Below are 17,548 nucleotides of genomic sequence, written 5' to 3'. Positions count from 1 at the left end.
TTAAGGATTAGTCCTCCAAACAGCACAGAGTTTATGGCCTGGTGGCTCCCTGCCCAGGAATATCCAATTGGAGACATTCTGTTGCTCTGTGAGATGTCAGGAGGGAGCATTTCCTGCTTCTGGTTCATTCACCGTCAGCTGTTGCTCTGCTCTTCCATTTTGGAATATCAGCGTTAAGCTTTCCCTTTTGGAAAGAGAGCAGGAGAGGACAAAAAGGAGGCTGAAGGAGAGGCTCTTGGATTACCCTTTCTTTTACTTCAGTTCCAGGCATTCCTAATCTATTATGTCAATTTGAGTTTATAGTTGAATGGAAAGGTTGTTTCCCTTCCAGAGATGGGCGGGGACACTCAAACAGCTGCTAGGATTAGGGAGTGGTTAATAGTTGGAAGAGGCCAAACACAGTCTAGCTGTTTTATTAAAAAGAAGTAATTAGAGGTAAAGGGAGAACTGCAAAGAACCTGGGGATGGGAAGAGGCCTCCTTTTCGGCCTCCCTTCCCTTGAGCCGACGTTTGGATTCAATGAGGTGAACACAGGAACAGGTGCGCCTCATCCCTACCCTATTTGTCCTAAACAGGGATTATCTTGCTGAGTTTGTTGTGTCCGGAACCAATTAATCAAGATTAGACAAAGGATAGACAGTGAGAACTGGAAGGGATGGGGTCGGTGAGGCGAAGCCAGGAACCGCGAACAGCGCGCCTGGCAGATGACATCATTGCCTGAAAGAGCTCTGGCCCTCCCCTTCCCGGAGCTGCGCCCGGCATGTTCTTGCGGGAGCGGAGTGGGTTTGCCTGGAGGGCGTGAGCCGAGGGCGGCAGTGCGCCAGAGCCCGGGAGAGGTGCGGAGGCGCGAGAGGAAGACCTGGAGGGACCGGCGAGCGCGCGAGCCGAGATCTCCCGGCTGGAGGTGTCTGCGCCGCTCCCGGCTCCGCCCCCGCTCCGCACGGCGCTGGGCCCTAGGAGGGGCACGCCTGTCAGGAGGTGGGGAGTGTGCACTAGGGGGAGGGTCCGAGGCGGTGGTGGGGGCGGAGAGCCGCCTGCGCACGTCAGGGCTGACAGTACACACGGCCTGGGGGCCTAGAGAGGGGTTGCTGATCACCCGCCGCCCAGGGCCGGGGCCCCGCACCATCCGGCGGCTAGCTCCGGAGAAGTGGCTCCCTCTCTCCACCCACCCACCCCCACCTCTGAGATCGCCTGGAGAACGCGAGCTGCCGCCTCCTTCTCGGCCCAGCTGCACCTCCCAGGGGAGCCGAGGGCGGGCGTGGACGGGACCGACGTGGAACGCATTCTGTAGCCCAGACGGGCGGTCCCTGAGGCTTAGGGCCTGGGGACACGCCCAGCTGGAGAGGCGGTCAGGGCGGACGAAGCCGGAGCCGCGGGGCTCTGAGGGTCCCAGTCAGAGCGCAGCCGATCCTGGGGAGGCGAGAGGTGAATCGACCTGGCCCCTTCGACAGCCCGGCTGCTAGGCCAGCAGTGCGACTCCCTTCCGAGCTGAGCTTGCCCTGCGCGCAAAGGAGCGAGGCTGGGGCGCCAGTGGAAGCGGGAGTTCCGGGGTGGGCGGGGAGGCGACTGTCCGTGGTGCTGAGCGCCGGCGAGAGCAGGCGCGGAGCGGCTGATCAGCTCCCTCGAACTGGGGAGGTCCGCTGGGGTGACTTCGGGCCCAGATCCGCCGCCCGGCTCCAAAAGCCCCCAGGGCCTCCCCAGGCACCGGTGCTTGGCCCTTCCTTCGGTCAGAAAGTCGCCCCCTGGGGGCAGTTCCTCCCAAAGGGTTTCCTCGAAAGAATCTGAGAGGGCGCAGTCCTTGACCGAAGGAATCTCTCTGTGTAGCCTCGGAAGCCGCCAGCCCCAGAAGATGCCTGCCTTCAACAGATTGTTTCCCCTGGCTTCTCTCGTGCTCATCTACTGGGGTAAGTACCAGCACCCCGCCATGCTGGATGCAGGTAACAATAATAATGCTAACAGTAATAATAATACATGGATGTTCTTGGCGACAGAAAAGAGCTCTGGTTGGCTTCCCTCTGTGCATGCCTGCCAGACATGGAGATCGCAGGGGTTCCATGAGAGCTGGGATTTTGAGATGGGAAAGGAGCCTCCCCACCGCCCTGCCCCGCTATTCTCCAACCTCCTTTGGTGGTTTTCCGCCCTTCCTCCAGTTTCCTGATGATTCCAAAGTATTTTTTTTTTTTTTTTTTTTTTTGCTTTCCCTTTGCTGAAAGGAAATGCAGTCACGTTCACCATCAAAAACCTCCTATGCGGTTATATTTCATTTCCCATCAAGGAGTCCATACTCCTGGAAAGCTTACTGGGTCTTAAAATTCATTTCTGTATTTTAAAAAACAAACATGAAAGCTGGATGCATGAATTTTGAGAGTGAAAATACTTTAGTTGCTCATCATCTGCTTAATTTTAACAAGGAATGGGAAGAAAACAGGCTTCAGCCATTTACTGCTATGTATTAAATAAATAGGCAACTGTGAACTGCATCTTTCTTCTTTTGTGTGTGTGTATGTTTGTTTGTATGAACATGTGGAACTATGATGCTTTGGTGTTTGGGGAGAACTGGGTTTTTGCCTTCAAAGATGAATAGATTCTTGCTTGTCAGCTGTGAAAGACTGAATTGACCTTCCTCCTACAAATAAGGAAATTTACACTTGGAACAGTAAAGGCTGAGGAGAGTGTCAGAGATGGTCTTGAAGTGCCTTAACGTGTGTAAAGGGAGTTAAGAGTCTATGTGACAATGTATGATTATGTGATTGAGACAATGTTTTACTGTGTGTAAATATATCTTAGTGTCTGGATGTGTGCACTAGCATGTGTCTGAACACATTAGCATAGACATCTGAATGCATGGGTGAGAATGTAGTAGTGTGTATGGCAAGGTGGTAGTTCTGGGCATCTCTGCCTTGGTCTCTGATTAGACCCTCAGATAAAATATAATGCTCTTCAGCAGATAGGTTGTTTTACATGATCTTAGTTACCTTCCTCCATGCTAAAATCAATATATAGGGTAAATGGACACAATTGTACCCACCTGCCTCCTTGAAATGAGGCATGTGGGTTTATGTTCCCATGGTTGGCATGAAACTCATCCTGCCTGTACAGTGGCAGACATGCTGATGGGAACTACCTCTTTGCTTTAATATTACTTTTTCAAGCCTCCAGCACTAACTCTAGCTGCCAGCATTATCTGGATTTTGCATGTGACCAGAGGCAGAGCCAAGCTTCCTGTCAAAATGCCTGATGAGACAGGCTAGGAAGGTTGAGGAGGGAGGTAATGTCAGTCCCAAGGGCAGACTCATCACCAGCCATCCCCAGTAGAGTAGGCCAGACCTGGAGGTGGAGCAGACATAATAGGTTGCCAATGATCTCACCTGCCTTGAAGATTAAGGCTAAAATTTTCTCAGGGAAGGCTAAGGCTGGGGTCATGAGGCCTAGAAGATGTTAGTCTGGCTGGATAAAAAGAGTGTGGGTAAAGCTGAAGTTGTAGACAAGGACTGGGGTGAAACTCTGCAGAGACTTTCTTCCTATACTCTAATCTAAGTTTTTGAGATCCCTGTCTAAATTCCAGGGGAGGGAGAGAACATGCTATCTCCAAGAAGCTTTTGACTAGAACTCATGCAGCCTGCATTGGAGTCTCAGCTTTGCCACTAGCTTACTATGTAACACTTAGAGTGCTCTTTGGTTCTTTGCGGGTAATGTTTGGAAGTTGGCACAAGTGGTATTGAACATCCTTTTCAGCTCTACAGATGAATGGTAGAGAAATCTTTGAAGAATATTGCTAGAATTGACAGAGTGCCCATTCTCTCCCTGACCCCAAAAAAACTTTGGAAGAAATGTACACAGAATGCCCATCTTTGCCCATTCTCAGTTTTTTTACAACTAGACTGAAAAGCTGTGAAAGGGAAAGGGAAGTGGCTCAAGATGCCTGCTTGTTAAATGTAAGAAAAAGAGCCTCCCTTCACAGGTACAGTTTCATTTCATTTGCATGTAATTTCAATACTGGACAATGCTGAGTTAGATGTGTTCCCCCTTCCCAAGTTGACTTTTTAATATGATCTGCAATATGAAGGGAAAGAGTTTTTCCATTTACTTTCTGCATGCATGAAAAAAGTTTTCTGGTCGGGCCTGGTGGCTCACACCTGTAATCCCAGCACTTTGGGAGGCCAAGGCGGGTGGATCACAAGGTCAAGAGATCAAGACCATGCTGGCCAAGATGGTGAAACCCCATCTCCACTAAAAATACAAAAATTAGCTGGGCGTATAGTCCTCATGACCCCAGCCTTAGCCTTCCCTGAGAAAATTTTAGCCTTAATCTTCAAGGCGCCTGTAGTCCCAGCTACTTGGGAGGCCGAGGCAGAAAAATCGCAAGAACCCAGGAGGTGGAGGTTACAGTGAGCCAAGATAGTGCCACTGTACTCCAGCCTGGTGAAAAAGTGAGACTCTGTCTCAAAAAAAAAAAAAAAAAAAAGTTTTCTTCTTTCCTTTATTAAAGCATGTAATAATTTTTTTTTAAAAAAGACTTTAAAAAATTAATAGGGAAGGCATCTCATCACATTGCCCAGGCTGGTCTCTAACTCCTGGGCTCAAGTGATCCTCCCGCTTCAGCCTCCCATAATGCTAGAGTTACAGGCATGAGTTACCATGCCCAGCCTTTATAAAAAACAAACAAACAAAAACTTATAGTTGCCTGTGCATCACAGTTTACAAAGTAATTTTGAGTGCTTGCTTCTTTTGGTCCTCATATTTATCCCTGAAGTAGTCAGGGGAAAGAGTGTTATTTCCAGTTTAGAGATGAGAAAACGAGCTCAGGGAAAGAAAAGGACTTGCTAGAGAACCTTGTTTTCTGATTTCAGTCTTCCAATGCTCCTTCTAGCACCTCTCATGGACACATGTGCTATTATGCACAATTGCCAGGTTGGTGCCTGTCCTCCCATTTCCCTTCTGAGCTGCCGTCCCCTCTCTTTCCCATGCCATAACCTGTCCTAGGACCTCACCCGCTAGTTCCTAGTGCCTTCTCTGTTCTTCCTCTCCAGACCTGCCCTTCTGGTTGCCCCATGTGTTAGGAAGTGTTTTTTTCTCTTTGCCTAGTGCTCCTTCGTGCATCCTATTCAAGGCCCTAAGTGACCAGCTAAATTGACAGACCAAGTCACGTCAGTGTGTCAGCATCTAAAAAGAACTTCCTTTATTACCTATTTTTGAAATTTGTTTATATTCTAATCACATTTTTCATTATCTCAGTGCAAAGGAAAGCATTCTAGAGCAATCTCGGGAGGAAAAATTTGGCAATGTCCAAGGAAGAGAAAGCTTTGAGGGTATCAGAGGAGTTCATAATACTTTATTATCCACCTCATGATGGATGCTTCTCCTTAATGAAATATTATCATTATTAATACACCATGTTTTTCCATCTAATAAGTTTCTTCGTTATTATTATGAAAATTGAAGAGAAGAACAAAGGTCAAATGATTTGGTCAACATTATTCCAAAAGTTTGTTACTTTTAGTCACCAGTGTGGATTGAGCTCCTGCCATATTTACAGCCTTCTTTGGATACCTGGAGAGTTTCATAAAAAGAAAGGCAGTGGTGGACTGGGCACAGGGGCTCATGCCTGTAATCCCAGCACTTTGGGAGTCCAAGGCGGGTGGATAACCTGAGGTCAGGAGTTGGAGACTAGCCTGGCCAACATGGTGAAACCCCATCTCTATTAAAAATACAAAAATTAGTTGGGCATGATGGTGGGTGCCTATAATCCCAGCTACTCGGGAGGCTGAGACAGGAGAATCACTTGAATCCAGGAGGTAGAGGTTGCAGTAGGCCGAGATTGTGCCATTGCACTGCAGCCTGGGGGACAATAGCAGAACTCTGTTGGGTGCGGTGGCTCACACCTGTAATCCCAGCACTTTGGGAGGCCAAGGCGGGTGGATTACGAGGTCAAGAGGTCGAGACCATCCTGGTCAACATGGTGAAACCCCGTCTCTACTAAAAAAATAGAAAAAAAAAAAATTAGCTGGTCATGGTGGCGCGTGCCTGTAATCCCAACTACTCAGGAGGCTGAGGCAGGAGAACTGCCTAAACCCAGGAGGTTGGAGGTTGCAGTGAGCTGAGATCGCGCCATTGCACTCCAGCCTGGGTAACAAGAGCAAAACTTCGTCTCAAAAAAAAAAAAAAAAAAAAAAAGAAGGAAAAAAGAAAGAAAGAGAGAGAGAGAAGGAAGGAAGGAAGGAAGGAAGGAAGGAAGGAAGGAAGGAAGGAAGGAAGGAAGGAAGGAAGGAGAAGGAGGGAGGGAGGAAGAAAGGCAGTGGTGTGCTGAAGACTTAAAGGATGGAGTTGAAGCAAGGTGCAGCAAGTCATACTGCAAAAGGTAAGCAAACAGAGGTAGGGGGACTTTGTGGACATTTTCCAACATACTCTCCAAATCGTATGAGCAGAGTTCTCATGCCCTGGAGCTGGATTTTGACCAGAAGGGAAGCAGTGGCACTTGCTCTATGATGATACCTTGAATTATTGTCACCTCAGGGACAACCTGGAAAAGAGAGGGGCTACCCCACTTGCTGCCATCCCACTAGAGCACATCACCTCTCACCTGTTCAAAGATGTTAATCCAGCAAATCATTTTCTTTCAAACTCCACCAGCTCTCCTGTCATCTTCACTCACAAAATCATCTTCCAATCTAATCCCTGTCCCAGGCCTCTTTTTTATGAGACGGAGTTTTGCTCTTGTTACCCAGGCTGGAATGCAATGGTGCGATCTTGGCTCACTGCAACCTCCGTCTCCTGCGTTCAGGCAATTCTCCTGCCTCAGCCTCCTGAGTAGTTGGGATTACAGGCATGCACCACCGTGCCCAGCTAATTTTTGTATTTTTAGTAGAGACAGGGTTTCACCATGTTGACCAGGATGGTCTCGATCTCTTGACGTCATGATCCACCCGCCTCGGCCTCCCAAAGTGCTGGGATTACAGGCGTGAGCCACCGCACCCGGCCTTCCAGGCGTCTTAAATGTTTTGATTCCACCCTTGTCCCTTTCACCTCTTCAGTTTATTTCCAACACAGCATCCAAACATGTGATCTTGTACAAATCAGAGGAAGGTTCTTCCTCTCAGAACCTTCTGCTTCTCCCACATTACTCTAAGCAAATACCAAGGTTCTAACATGGCCAAGAAGATCTTCTGTGATCTGACCCTGCCCATCTCTCCTACTACTGTCTGCTGAACATAACACACTCCTTTGGGCCCCTTGAGCCCTTCAGTTGCAATTTCCTTCACACGGACCTTCACACGGATATGTGTATAGCTTGTGTCCTCATTTCTTTTCTTCAGTGCCTGCTCAATGATACCTTCTCAGAAAGGCCATCCTCTAGTGACCCTGTGCACATGCTCTCTCCTGCACTCTGTTTTATTTTTTCTCACAATTTTTTGTTACAATTTTTACAATTTAATGTTGCTGTTTTCCTCTCCCTCCACTGGAATGTAGGCTCCATAGAACAGGGATTCTTCTATTTTGTTCTTTTGTGTATTCTTCATAGAATAATGCCTGGCACTCAGTAGGTACTCAGTATGTTTGTGAAATAAACGAAGGATAGAATAATACGAATATAACATTTGTACAAAGAATGTTCATGTAAATTAATTTATAGAATTCTCATGATAAATCTACTAGAGAGACGTAATTGTCAGCATTATGTTGATGAATAAACTGAATCTCAGAGAGATTACATAGTACCTCAAACCCAGCTCTTCAGTTGCCAAATGCTACCTTCACCCTGCCTCTATACTTATAATTGTGCATTCCTTGAGACTTCCTAGTCCACTTCAGAGTTTGTCGACATGAAATGAATGAATGTATGTTTACTAGCTCTCATTAAATATGAATGTGCTTCACTACACACTGGGGTCTGTTGGGGGGAATAGGGGAGGGACAGCATGGGGTGGGGAGTTGGGGAGAGATAGCAGGGGGAGAAATGCCAGATATAGGTGAAGGGGAGGAAGACAGCAAATCACACTGCCGCATGTGTACCTATGCAACTATCTTGCATGTTCTTCACATGTACCCCAAGACCTAAAATGCAAAAAAAAAAAAGAAGAGAAAAATATATATATGAATGTGCTTCAAGGCTCCATGCTACACAGAGTTCCTGCTGTAGACCCTCTACCCCTCTGCCCACTCACAAGCTTTTGCACAAACCACATTTCCTTTCTGTTTAATCAGATCTATAATCAATACTTCAAACTCATCACATGCTGATGATGTTTCTGATCAGTTCTCCCTAGATGTGGGCCGTCTCTGCATTAAAGAGGCTCACCATCTGCAGAAGCACCAGGCCCTCTTGAAGACTGCCGGATAAGACTCACCAAGCTTGCTGGAGACTTGAAATACCAATGAAATGTATTTTACCTTGATTTTTTAAACTTTAATTATACTGCCACTGGTTTTTAAACTCTGTGTTTTGGAATGAAATACACAGCCTTCTAAGTCAATTCAACACAGTATTAGGTTTTTAACTCAAAATTAATTTATGTGACGTTAAGCTCTAAATAAAGCTTTCCTCTGCTTTTAGGAAAGAACTCTCTATCAGTAGATGAACAGGCTAACCATCAACAGTGGACTAGTTTCTAAATATCAGTGGGTATTATTTCTTTATTTCTGGGGGTTCTATTTTTATTATTGATTCATGGAAAAGTTGCATCAGAAGGGATGGATCTTCAAAGTCCTAATGTAAGAATCCATGGTGGCTATCTTACTTTTTTTAAGAGATAGGGTCCGCCGGGCGCGGTGGCTCAAGCCTGTAATCCCAGCACTTTGGGAGGCCGAGGAGGGTGGATCACGAGGTCAAAAAATTGAGACCATCCTGTTCAACATGGTGAAACCCCGTCTCTACTAAAAATACAAAAAATTAGCTGGGCATGGTGGTGTGTGCCTGTAATCCCAGCTACTCAGGAGGCGGAGGCAGGAGAATTGCCTGAACCCAGGAAGCGGAGGTTGCGGTGAGCCGAGATCGTGCCATTGCACTCCAGCCTGGGTAACAAGAGCGAAACTCCGTCTCAAAAAAAAAAAAAAAAAAAGAGAGATATGGTCTTACTCTGTCAGCCAGTCAGGAGTGCAGCCTCAAACACCTGGGCTCAAGCAATCCTCCCACCTCAGCCTGCTGAGTAGCTGGGACTACAGTTGTATGCTACCGTGTTTGGCTTATCTTTATTTTATTTTATTTTTGTAGTTAGGGGTCTCACTATGTTGCCCAGGCTGATCTTGGATCCCTAACATCAAGCAATCCTCCCATCTTAACCTCCCAAAGTGCCAAACAATGCTGCGCACACACTCTTACCATACAAACAATGCTGCACACACTCTCGCCATACAAACAATGCTGCGCACACTCTTACCATACAAACAATGCTGCGCACACACTCTTACCGTAGAAACAATGCTGCACACACTCTCGCCATACAAACAATGCTGTGCACACTCTTACCATACAAACATTGCTGCGCACACTCTTACCATACAATGCTGCGCACACTCTCTTACCATACAAACAATGCTGCGCACACTCTCTTACCATACAAACAATGCTGCACACACTCTCTTACCATACAAACAATGCTGCGCACCCTCTCTTACCATACAAACAATGCTGCGCACACTCTTACCATACAAACAATGCTGCGCACACTCTCTTACCATACAAACATTGCTGAGCACACTCTCTTACCATACAAACATTGCTGCACACACTCTTCACATACAAACATTGCTGCACACACTCTCTTACCATACAAACAATGCTGCGCACACTCTTACCATACAAACAATGCTGCGCAAACTCTCTTACCATACAAACATTGCTGCGCACACTCTTACCATACAAACAATGCTGCGCACACTCTCTTACCATACAAACATTGCTGCACACACTCTTCACATACAAACATTGCTGCACACACTCTCTTACCATACAAACAATGCTGCGCACACTCTTACCATACAAACATTACTGCGCACACTCTTACCATACAATGCTGCGCACACTCTCTTACCATACAAACAATGCTGTGCACACACTCTTACCATACAAACAATGCTGTGCACCCTCTCTTACCATACAAACAATGCTGTGCACACTCTCTTACCATACAAACAATGCTGTGCACACTCTCTTACCATACAAACATTGCTGCGCACACTCTCTTACCATACAAACAATGCTGTGCACACTCTCTTACCATACAAACATTGCTGCACACACTCTACCATACAAACATTGCTGCACACACTCTACCATACAAACATTGCTGCACACACTCTCTTACCATACAAACAATGCTGTGCACACTCTCTTACCATACAAACAATGCTGTGCACACTCTCTTACCATACAAACAATGCTGTGCACACTCTCTTACCATACAAACATTGCTGCACACACTCTCTTACCATACAAACAATGCTGTGCACACTCTCTTACCATACAAACATTGCTGCACACACTCTACCATACAAACATTGCTGCACACACTCTACCATACAAACATTGCTGCACACACTCTCTTACCATACAAACAATGCTGTGCACACTCTCTTACCATACAAACAATGCTGTGCACACTCTCTTACCATACAAACAATGCTGTGCACACTCTCTTACCATACAAACATTGCTGCACACACTCTACCATACAAACATTGCTGCACACACTCTACCATACAAACATTGCTGCACACACTCTCTTACCATACAAACAATGCTGTGCACACTCTCTTACCATACAAACAATGCTGTGCACATTCTCTTACCATACAAACAATGCTGTGCACACTCTCTTACCATACAAACATTGCTGCACACACTCTACCATACAAACATTGCTGCACACACTCTACCATACAAACATTGCTGCACACACTCTCTTACCATACAAACAATGCTGCGCACACTCTCTTACCATACAAACAATGCTGCGCACACTCTCTTACCATACAAACAATGCTGCGCACACTCTCTTACCATACAAACATTGCTGCGCACACTCTCTTACCATACAAACATTGCTGCGCACACTCTCTTACCATACAAACATTGCTGCGCACACTCTCTTACCATACAAACAATGCTGTGCACACTCTCTTACCATACAAACATTGCTGCACACACTCTACCATACAAACATTGCTGCACACACTCTACCATACAAACATTGCTGCACACACTCTCTTACCATACAAACAATGCTGTGCACACTCTCTTACCATACAAACAATGCTGTGCACACTCTCTTACCATACAAACAATGCTGTGCACACTCTCTTACCATACAAACAATGCTGTGCACACTCTCTTACCATACAAACATTGCTGCACACACTCTACCATACAAACATTGCTGCACACACTCTACCATACAAACATTGCTGCACACACTCTACCATACAAACATTGCTGCACACACTCTCTTACCATACAAACAATGCTGCGCACACTCTCTTACCATACAAACAATGCTGCGCACACTCTCTTACCATACAAACATTGCTGCGCACACTCTCTTACCATACAAACATTGCTGCGCACACTCTCTTACCATACAAACATTGCTGCGCACACTCTCTTACCATACAAACAATGCTGTGCACCCTCTCTTACCATACAAACAATGCTGCGCACACTCTCTTACCATACAAACAATGCTGCGCACACTCTCTTACCATACAAACATTGCTGCGCACACTCTCTTACCATACAAACAATGCTGCGCACACTCTCTTACCATACAAACATTGCTGCGCACACTCTCTTACCATACAAACAATGCTGCGCACACTCTCTTACCATACAAACATTGCTGCACACACTCTCTTACCATACAAACAATGCTGTGCACACTCTCTTACCATACAAACATTGCTGCACACACTCTACCATACAAACATTGCTGCACACACTCTCTTACCATACAAACAATGCTGCGCACACTCTCTTACCATACAAACATTGCTGCGCACACTCTCTTACCATACAAACAATGCTGCGCACACTCTCTTACCATACAAACATTGCTGCGCACACTCTCTTACCATACAAACAATGCTGCGCACACTCTCTTACCATACAAACATTGCTGCGCACACTCTCTTACCATACAAACATTGCTGCGCACACTCTACCATACAAACATTGCTGCACACACTCTCTTACCATACAAACATTGCTGAGCACACTCTCTTACCATACAAACATTGCTGCACACACTCTCTTACCATACAAACATTGCTGCGCACACTCTCTTACCATACAAACAATGCTGCGCACACTCTACCATACAAACAATGCTGCGCACACTCTCTTACCATACAAACAATGCTGTGCACACTCTACCATACAAACAATGCTGCGCACACTCTACCATACAAACATTGCTGCGCACACTGTCTTACCATACAAACAATGCTGAGCACACTCTCTTACCATACAAACATTGCTGCACACACTCTACCATACAAACAATGCTGCACACACTCGCCATACAAACAATGCTGCGCACACTCTTACCATACAAACAATGCTGCGCACACTCTTACCATACAAACAATGCTGCGCACACTCTCTTACCATACAAACATTGCTGCGCACACTCTCTTACCATACAAACATAGCTGCACACACTCTCTTACCATACAAACATTACTGCGCACACTCTCTTACTACACAAACATTGCTGCGCACACTCTCTTACCACACAAACATTGCTGCGCACCCTCTCTTACCATACAAACATTGCTGCGCACACTCTCTTACCATACAAACATTGCTGCGCACACTCTCTTACCATACAAACATAGCTGCACACACTCTCTTACCATACAAACATTGCTGAGCACACTCTCTTACTACACAAACATTGCTGCGCACACTCTCTTACCATACAAACATTGCTGAGCACACTCTCTTACCATACAAACATTACTGCGCACACTCTCTTACCATACAAACATTGCTGCACACACTCTTCACATACAAACATTGCTGCACACACTCTTACCATACAAACAATGCTGCGCACACTCTCTTACCATACAAACATTGCTGCACACACTCTTCACATACAAACATTGCTGCGCACACTCTCTTACCATACAAACATTGCTGAGCACACTCTCTTACCATACAAACATTGCTGCGCACACTCTCTTACCATACAAACATTGCTGAGCACACTCTCTTACCATACAAACATTGCTGTGCACACTCTACCATACAAACAATGCTGCGCACACTCTACCATACAAACAATGCTGCGCACACTCTCTTACCATACAAACATTGCTGCACATACTCTCTTACCATACAAACATTGCTGAGCACACTCTACCATACAAACAATGCTGTGCACACTCTACCATACAAACAATGCTGTGCACACTCTCTTACCATACAAACAATGCTGCGCACACTCTCTTAACATGCAAACAATGTTGCGCACACTCTTCACATACAAACATTGCTGCGCACACTCTCTTACCATACAAACATTGCTGAGCACACTCTCTTACCATACAAACATTGCTGCACACACTCTTCACATACAAACCTTGCTGCGCACACTCTCTTACCATACAAACATTGCTGAGCACACTCTCTTACCATACAAACATTGCTGCGCACACTCTCTTACCATACAAACATTGCTGAGCACACTCTCTTACCATACAAACATTGCTGTGCACACTCTACCATACAAACAATGCTGCGCACACTCTACCATACAAACAATGCTGTGCACACTCTCTTACCATACAAACAATGCTGCGCACACTCTCTTACCATGCAAACAATGCTGCGCACACTCTCTTACCATACAGACATTGCTGTGCACACTCTACCATACAAACAATGCTGCACACACTCTCGCCATACAAACAATGCTGCGCACACTCTTACCATACAAACAATGCTGCGCACACTCTCTTACCATACAAACAATGCTGCGCACACTCTCTTACCATACAAACAATGCTGCACACACTCTCTTACCATACAAACATTGCTGAGCACACTCTCTTACCATACAAACATTGCTGCGCACACTCTCTTACCATACAAACATTGCTGAGCACACTCTCTTACCATACAAACATTGCTGTGCACACTCTACCATACAAACAATGCTGCGCACACTCTACCATACAAACAATGCTGTGCACACTCTCTTACCATACAAACAATGCTGCGCACACTCTCTTACCATGCAAACAATGCTGCGCACACTCTCTTACCATACAGACATTGCTGTGCACACTCTACCATACAAACAATGCTGCACACACTCTCGCCATACAAACAATGCTGCGCACACTCTTACCATACAAACAATGCTGCGCACACTCTCTTACCATACAAACAATGCTGCGCACACTCTCTTACCATACAAACAATGCTGCGCACACTCTCTTACCATACAAACAATGCTGCACACACTCTCTTACCATACAAACAATGCTGCGCACACTCTCTTACCATACAAACAATGCTGCGCACACTCTCTTACCATACAAACAATGCTGCGCACACTCTCTTACCATACAAACAATGCTGCGCACACTCTCTTACCATACAAACATTGCTGCGCACACTCTCTTACCATACAAACAATGCTGCGCACACTGTCTTACCATACAAAGAATGCTGCGCATACTCTCTTACCATGCAAACAATGCTGCGCACACTCTCTTACCATAGAAACAATGCTGCACACACTCTCTTACCATGCAAACAATGCTGCGCACACTCTCTTACCATGCAAACAATGCTGCGCACACTCTCTTACCATACAAACAATGCTGCGCACACTCTCTTACCATACAAACATTGCTGCGCACACTGTCTTACCATACAAACAATGCTGCGCACACTCTCTTACCATACAAACAATGCTGCACACACTCTCTTACCATACAAACAATGCTGTGCACACTCTCTTACCATAAAGTTATTTGCATTTGTGAACAGCTCCAAAATCAGAAAATTCTTTTTATATTGCATTAAACTTCTTTTTTTTCTTATAACTTTTGGGGTTGGGCAGAATCAAATTTCTCTTCCATCTGCCAGCCTTCAAATATTTGAAGACAGATATGTTCTTTGTCCAGGTAGGTAACTCAAGTCCTCACATTTGTTCCTCCCCAGACTTTATCTCCAGACCTTTCACCATCTCCCTTACCTCTGGGCTTGCACTCTTTGAACAACTTCCTTTTTTAAAATGTGACATCCTGAACTGATCATAATAGTCCAGATTTGTTCCAAAAGCAGTGCCGAGGAGCTACGCCTCCTTTCTCCTGCACACTGTACATCTGTTAATGCCGCCCACATTTGCACATGTTTTGCTGGCAGCCATGCTCTACTCGAGTTATTCTAAATTACCAAGCTGATATACTTGCCTCTTTTTAAAAAATAGATTTCAAGTTTCTAGAGGGCAGAAACTCAGTCCAGACTTCCGTGTGGCATGCAAGCTGTCCCACAGTCTGACCCCCCTCCAGTTTTTCCCTTGCCTCACTATACTCCTCTGCATAGAGCATTGCTCCAGCTTGATGGTCCGCTCTCCATTTTCCTCACTGCTGCTCCAGTCTCCACCGTGTGTCAGAATTACCTACAGTTTTCATGCAACACGACATAACTACATCTCTCCATGGCTTTAAAACATTTGATACTTCACACCGGAAGGGACACACAGAGGTCTTCCCAGCATGGGTCCTGCCTACCCTTCTAGCCTCACGTTTCACCATCCTCCTCTTTCTTTCTCCCTAGGCCAACTGGGAGTAAGTAACTGCCTGTCTTCTAGGAACAGAACACATCACGAGTGTGTTACTTGCTGTGGTCTGGTTTAATCACAGTTAGGAATATGTGTTCCCTATTAGATTATAAATGCATTTAGGACATGGTTAGTGTTTTGTTCATTTTTGCATTTCTATTCTAGCATCAGACCTGGCAGAGAGTGGATTTTAATGAATGGTAGTGGAATGAAGGGGATGGATGGTCGCTAGATAGGCACGTGCCCTGTCTCCCACTTGGGCTGTAAGACTTAGAGGGCAGGGCTCAAGTATAATATACTGTGGTGCATCTCCACTGCTTCAAAGGGAAGAATTTCAGTCCATGTCTGGATCATCTAGGTCTCCTCCCTCTAACTGTGTACATGTTCTGAGCCTGTACACTCAGGGAGCCCAGGTGAGGGTGTAGACACTTGCACATGGCTTTTATCAAGTTCATCTCCTGACTCTTCCTTCTCCGTCTCTCCTCCCTCCCTCCTTGCTCTCCATTGCCTCTCTCCTGTGCCCCCCTCCCCCGCCACACACCTGCTGTTCCTTCCCTGTCTGTCCTCTCTGCAGTCAGTGTCTGCTTCCCTGTGTGTGTGGAAGTGCCCTCGGAGACGGAGGCCGTGCAGGGCAACCCCATGAAGCTGCGCTGCATCTCCTGCATGAAGAGAGAGGAGGTGGAGGCCACCACGGTGGTGGAATGGTTCTACAGGCCCGAGGGCGGTAAAGATTTCCTTGTATGTTAGACTGCTGACTCTGGCCTTTCTTCTGCTGGCCTCTGCTGTTCTGAGCCTGGCTCCTGACAGCCTGGGGGATGCCAAGCTAGCAAACACTGGCTCTTTCTCTTTCGAACACTGACAGCTCCTCGGCAGATAACTGACAGCCTTAGTTTCGCCCAGCTTCTGTGAAAGAAAGGGCACTGGGCCAGCAGTAAGCACCGTTGGTGATAGGCCGGGGAAAGCAGAGAAAAGAGATAATAAGCTATATTTAAAGCCTACTATGTGACATGAGCCCTACCAGGCATTTTGCAGCTGTTTTCATGTAACCTTCTGCGCAATCCTATTATATGGTTTAAATTAATAAAGAAACTGGAATAACACAAAGCATCATTATGTGAAATAACAAAGGTTGGCTCCTTTAACTCCCACAATCCCAGTGAAATAGGAATGACCAAGAGTGATCCAAGGGTGATATTCACCTGGGACACCCAGTATAGCAACATCAGCCAGTAAACTATTTTAGACAGTTCTCCCATGGATACTTGATGTGCCCAGTCTCCTAAGTGGCTGAACCCCCAGACCTCTCTGTGATTTGGAAACCAAGAGATTCACTCCTGGCAGAGCAAGGAGTCTTCTGGATTCTATTCCCGCACCATAACCAATGTCAGTTCTGCTTGGTTGGTGCCAGTGGCAAAGTGGTTGTCACATTTTTTTCTCTCTTTCTCATTTGAGACAGAGTCTCCCTCTGTCACCCAGCTGGTGTGCAGTGGTACAATCTAGCTCACTGCAACCTCCGCCTCCCAGGTTCAAGCAACTCTCCCACCTCAGCTTCCTCTGTAGCTGGAACTACAGGCATGAGCCACCATACCCAGCTAATTTTTGTATTTTTAGTAGAGACAGGGTTTTGCCATGTTGGCCAGGCTGGTCTTGAACTCCTGACCTCAGGTCAGCCACACAGCTCAGCCTCCCAAAGTGCTGGGATACAGGCGTGAGCCACCGCACCAGGTCGGTTGTCATACATTTTGAATACTACCTTG

At 46.1% G+C, this 17,548-nt stretch overlaps 1 protein-coding gene across 8 annotated transcripts in view; it reads left to right on the top strand.

The window, feature by feature from the left end:
* Nucleotides 1-441: 441 nt before the first annotated feature.
* SCN3B (sodium voltage-gated channel beta subunit 3) overlaps nucleotides 442-17,548 on the top strand; it is a 33,589-nt gene continuing 16,482 nt past the window's right edge. For 2 of the 8 annotated variants that reach the window (XR_013523120.1, XM_009007019.5), the window contains exons 1-3: nucleotides 754-978; nucleotides 1,825-1,904; nucleotides 16,366-16,529. Coding sequence is in view for 6 of the 8 variants with exons in the window: in XM_009007019.5 (XP_009005267.1) it covers nucleotides 1,850-1,904; nucleotides 16,366-16,529 (219 nt within the window). In the remaining 2 variants the exon portion in view is untranslated. Of the gene's footprint in view, nucleotides 541-702; nucleotides 1,426-1,590; nucleotides 1,905-1,991; nucleotides 4,246-8,551; nucleotides 8,673-16,365; nucleotides 16,530-17,548 lie in introns of those variants that run through there. The other 6 variants (XR_013523119.1, XM_009007018.5, XM_009007020.5 and 3 more) reach the window with 5 other exon arrangements.

Source organism: Callithrix jacchus, chromosome 10, assembly GCF_049354715.1.
Source record: "Callithrix jacchus isolate 240 chromosome 10, calJac240_pri, whole genome shotgun sequence".
In the NCBI taxonomy this organism is placed as follows: Eukaryota; Metazoa; Chordata; class Mammalia; order Primates; family Cebidae; genus Callithrix; species Callithrix jacchus.
Note: the sequence above shows the minus strand (reverse complement) of the source record. Positions and strands in the feature narration are given on the sequence as shown.